At 35.3% G+C, this 3,672-nt stretch overlaps 1 protein-coding gene across 1 annotated transcript; it reads right to left on the bottom strand.

Moving 5' to 3' along the window:
• Positions 1 to 749: 749 nt before the first annotated feature.
• On the bottom strand, positions 750 to 3,345 carry LOC113313441 (superoxide dismutase [Mn] 1, mitochondrial-like). The gene is made up of 5 exons (XM_026562209.1): positions 2,842 to 3,345; positions 2,714 to 2,760; positions 2,480 to 2,605; positions 2,319 to 2,375; positions 750 to 1,237 (listed from the first exon to the last, which is right to left on the bottom strand). Exons 1-5 carry the CDS (start codon positions 3,062 to 3,064, stop codon positions 1,145 to 1,147), a joined length of 546 nt encoding a protein of 181 aa, XP_026417994.1. The 5' UTR covers positions 3,065 to 3,345; the 3' UTR covers positions 750 to 1,144.
• Positions 3,346 to 3,672: the final 327 nt, after the last annotated feature.

Here is a 3,672-nt window from a genome sequence, read left to right as displayed (position 1 = left end):
TACTGAACAATTGTCATATTCCCCTTTTTAATGCCATTTAACTGAGTTCTTAACATACTCTTCCTAGCAAGAAATTGTGTTTTGAAGCTTTGTTCAAGAAACTCCAATATCTCTCTAGAAGTAGATAAACCAAGAACATCACCACTAATTGTATGAGTGAAGGTAGCTTTCAAACAAGTAGAAACAAATCTATCTAGTCTTCTCCAAGAAACTCATTCAGGATTAACTGTTTCAACACCATCTATCGTAAGCTTCTGTGGAGGTTCAACTATTTCACCATTAACATAACCATATAGATCACAAGAAAATAAAACCCCCTCAGATTGGTCTCTCATAAGAAATTGGTTGAATCGAGTTTCATAGAAACAAAGTTGGAGATATTTGTAAAAGGTAGAGCATTAGAATTACCAGCGGAAGACATTGTGATTGTTGTTGATTGAGGTTGAATATTTTTCAGATTTGAACCAAGAAGACTGTTGTCGATGAGATTTTCACTATTACTGTTGTTGTTGAAATTGTAATAAGTTGATCTTCGAGTTGTTACCATAAATTCTTGCAAGAACCCTAAAAAATTATTGAATCTGGGAAAAATTGTTGAATCGATATTACCCTGACTTGAAAAATTGTTGATAAAATTGTTGAGTTATGTAATAAAATCTGTGAATAAGGATAGTTCCTAATATGATACCATGATAAATCTTATTCTCTCATGATAATCAAGATATGTATGATGTTTAAACAAGATGAAAGAAAGAGAGAAGAAGAAGTTGTATTATTGAATAAAATCAGATGATTACAAAGAGAGTTTTGGACATATTTATTACACACATTTATGTTGTCTGAATCAGATACAACTCAGGCACTGACTGAATTGAACTGAGTCAAGTCAAAGTTATTTGACTTGACTAACTGACTATCTATTCTATTAGGTTTTCTTATTGTCAACACAATCAAACAACTTTATATAAAACAGGAAACCCGAACCTAAAATGGCAGTCTCATGGGAATCAACAAACAAATTACACCAAGTACATATAAAACTCTACACAAGTTGATATTCCCTTCCATAGAATCTTCACTAAATTGGATGACAGAAAACAAAGACTAGTTCCCAGATAATGGGAATATTTTGTGTACACTTCACTCAGAGGAGTGCTTTCTCATAAACTTCACAGGCATATTTCCAGTTAATAACCTTCCATATGTTCTTCAGATATTCTGGTCTCATATTCTTGTACTGCGCATCACCAAAACATCAAAAATGATTTGCATTTCAAGTACAGGGCATAATCAATCTGTATATCCATAATCAATTTCTTCTACATTGTAAATCATGTGGGCTATGGTATCTAGCAGCAACAAAAACTAATTGAAAAGATACATATGTAATTGAGCATGATGCTTGAAAATGTTAGAACATGGTTAATAATGATCTTAATATAGGCATGAAGCAGGTGAGGAACTGAGGGGTCAGATGTGATTACATTGTAGATAGTGAAAGATACAAGTGTGATATTAATGGCAACTGTAAGATGAAACTTAGCTTATATAAAGACAACTCTCTTTATTGATGTTTAGAAAATCTCTCAAAACTAAACACAAGCTCTAATCTTGCTCATATGATCAACCACAACTTTGGTGATCATATATATATAGAACTATGAATTCCTTTTCCTACTCCTATTACCTTATTACATGTCTTTCCTTTTCTTAGAACTAGATGACTTCTAATTCCCTTAGGATTACATCAATTTCCTAATCTTGTCCTAACCAGCTTGTTAGTGACTTCTATGTTGAAGTTTAACCAACAGATATAACATAAGTGATAGGCCTAAACTATTGATCACATTTGAATCATTTGATCGATCTGAAACAGTTGAGTAGTTTTATCGCTAAAATGAACAATGCAATGTGATTGATTACCTGCAAGTAATATGCATGCTCCCAAACATCTATGCCCAGCAAAGGAACTAAATTTGCACCCTTGGTTGCAAAATGTTTACAGCAGTAGTTAGCTATAAGAAACACAAGAAACTCTTCCCCTGTATTCACTAGAATTATATGAAAATATGCTTCACAAAAAAGTGTGAAGCCGATATGGTGTTAATGGCAAATCGACACAGCGTCTTCTTAGATATACAACTGCAAAAGAGTAGACACAACTCTAACATTCGTGTTAAACAAGGCCAGGCTGGCTTGCCCTTTCTGCTCACCGAAATTGCATTCAAACATATGAAGTCCAAAACTCTAGTTTTCTGTTGAATAGTCCTAGAAAAACAGATTGGAGCCATATTTTCATTTCAAAGGGTTAACATTACCCGGTTCCCTGTGGTTTCAACAACAAGCTTCTTCAGTTCTGTATCCAGACCTAGCCACTGCAAACATACAAGCAACGCAACCATTCACTGTTAACAATTTATTCGCAGTCAGTGAACTGAAACTGAATCAAACCTCATTGAAAAGCTAAAAGAAGACGTACCACCCATCCAGAGCCTTGCAAAGCAGCACCTTCTGCATTGACCTTTTGCACCAACTTTTCAAGAGATCCAAAATGAGTATCAATTGCCGAGGCAAGGGAACCTTCAGGAAGCTCACCGCCTCCTTCCTGCCAAATTTTCATAAATGAGTACTCCTATAGGATCAAAAAATTTAGAATTTACAGAAACATAAGCCAAAATTATGACAATCACAATAGAGACGAATGCTAACTTACACTAACAGGAGCAAGATTTTTCCAGAAAATTGAATGGTTCACATGGCCTGCAACATGATTTTAAACCACTATAAAAAGACGATCAAAAAATGTAAATCGGAAACTGAAGAGGACCCAAATGAACAAACCTCCGCCGTTGAACTTGATGGCACTTTGCAATTTAACAACAGTAGATGTGTCTCCTTTGGCTGTAGCTTCAGTGAGTTGTTCAAGAGCTTTATTGTAATTAGTGATATAAGCCTGATGATGCTTTTGGTGATGAATCTGCATAATTTCTCCACTAATTGCAGGTTCAAGCGCACCATAGTCATAGTCAAGATCTGGTAAAGTTATTTTTGATATAAGAGCCATGGCTATAATCTCTGTCTATCTCTCGTTAGATTTCTCAAAAACCAGTAGGGATTGTTAATTTCCAACAAAGAGTTACACAGAACAAGAGATTACGATCTGTTATAGCAAATGAAGACCGACTAACACAGCTACTATTATACGTACTACTATCAAATAACTAGTACTATTACCACACGAGGATATCACTATGTTGATCGATTCCTAACAGAAGCAACAACTGAGTGGCAAAAAAAATACAAGCTCACTCGTACGCTTTTCTTTCACAAGTAGTGACAATTACCGTTGACTATCATAAATTCATTTTCGTTTCTACGTTTTGGTTTCCATGGCTATATATGTGGACTTCGTGTCGACATAGTGTGGTTAGTGGTTACTATTCAAGCAGATACTTTGTTGTTTGGACATGTAAGTATATGTAATAGTAGTTCTTTTTACCAAGGTTCTTACTAGGAAATCCAGTAAAAAAAGAAAAAAATCTCCACCATGACCTTTGCTATACAATGATTATTTCCTGCTATGGGGAATACCTGGTGCCCACATCATCGTCTATGGTGGCTCCGGTCCTGCACGACCCGGAGCCCCTTTCATGCCCTTTCTCATCCTTCTCA

Source organism: Papaver somniferum, chromosome 9, assembly GCF_003573695.1.
Source record: "Papaver somniferum cultivar HN1 chromosome 9, ASM357369v1, whole genome shotgun sequence".
Taxonomy (NCBI): Eukaryota; Viridiplantae; Streptophyta; class Magnoliopsida; order Ranunculales; family Papaveraceae; genus Papaver; species Papaver somniferum.
This window is presented reverse-complemented; position numbering and strand designations above follow the sequence as displayed.

Bases quoted from the DNA above. Each gene is read 5' to 3' on its own strand.
- LOC113313441 (XM_026562209.1), bottom strand. From the start codon at position 3,064: ATGGCTCTTATATCAAAAATAACTTTACCAGATCTTGACTATGACTAT. The intron at 2,606-2,713 runs GTAAGTTAGCAT...AAAATTTGGCAG, and splicing joins AAAATCTTGCTCCTGTTAGT to GAAGGAGGCGGTGAGCTTCC. The intron at 1,238-2,318 runs GTAATGTTAACC...GGTGATGCGCAG, and splicing joins TTGAAACCACAGGGAACCGG to TACAAGAATATGAGACCAGA.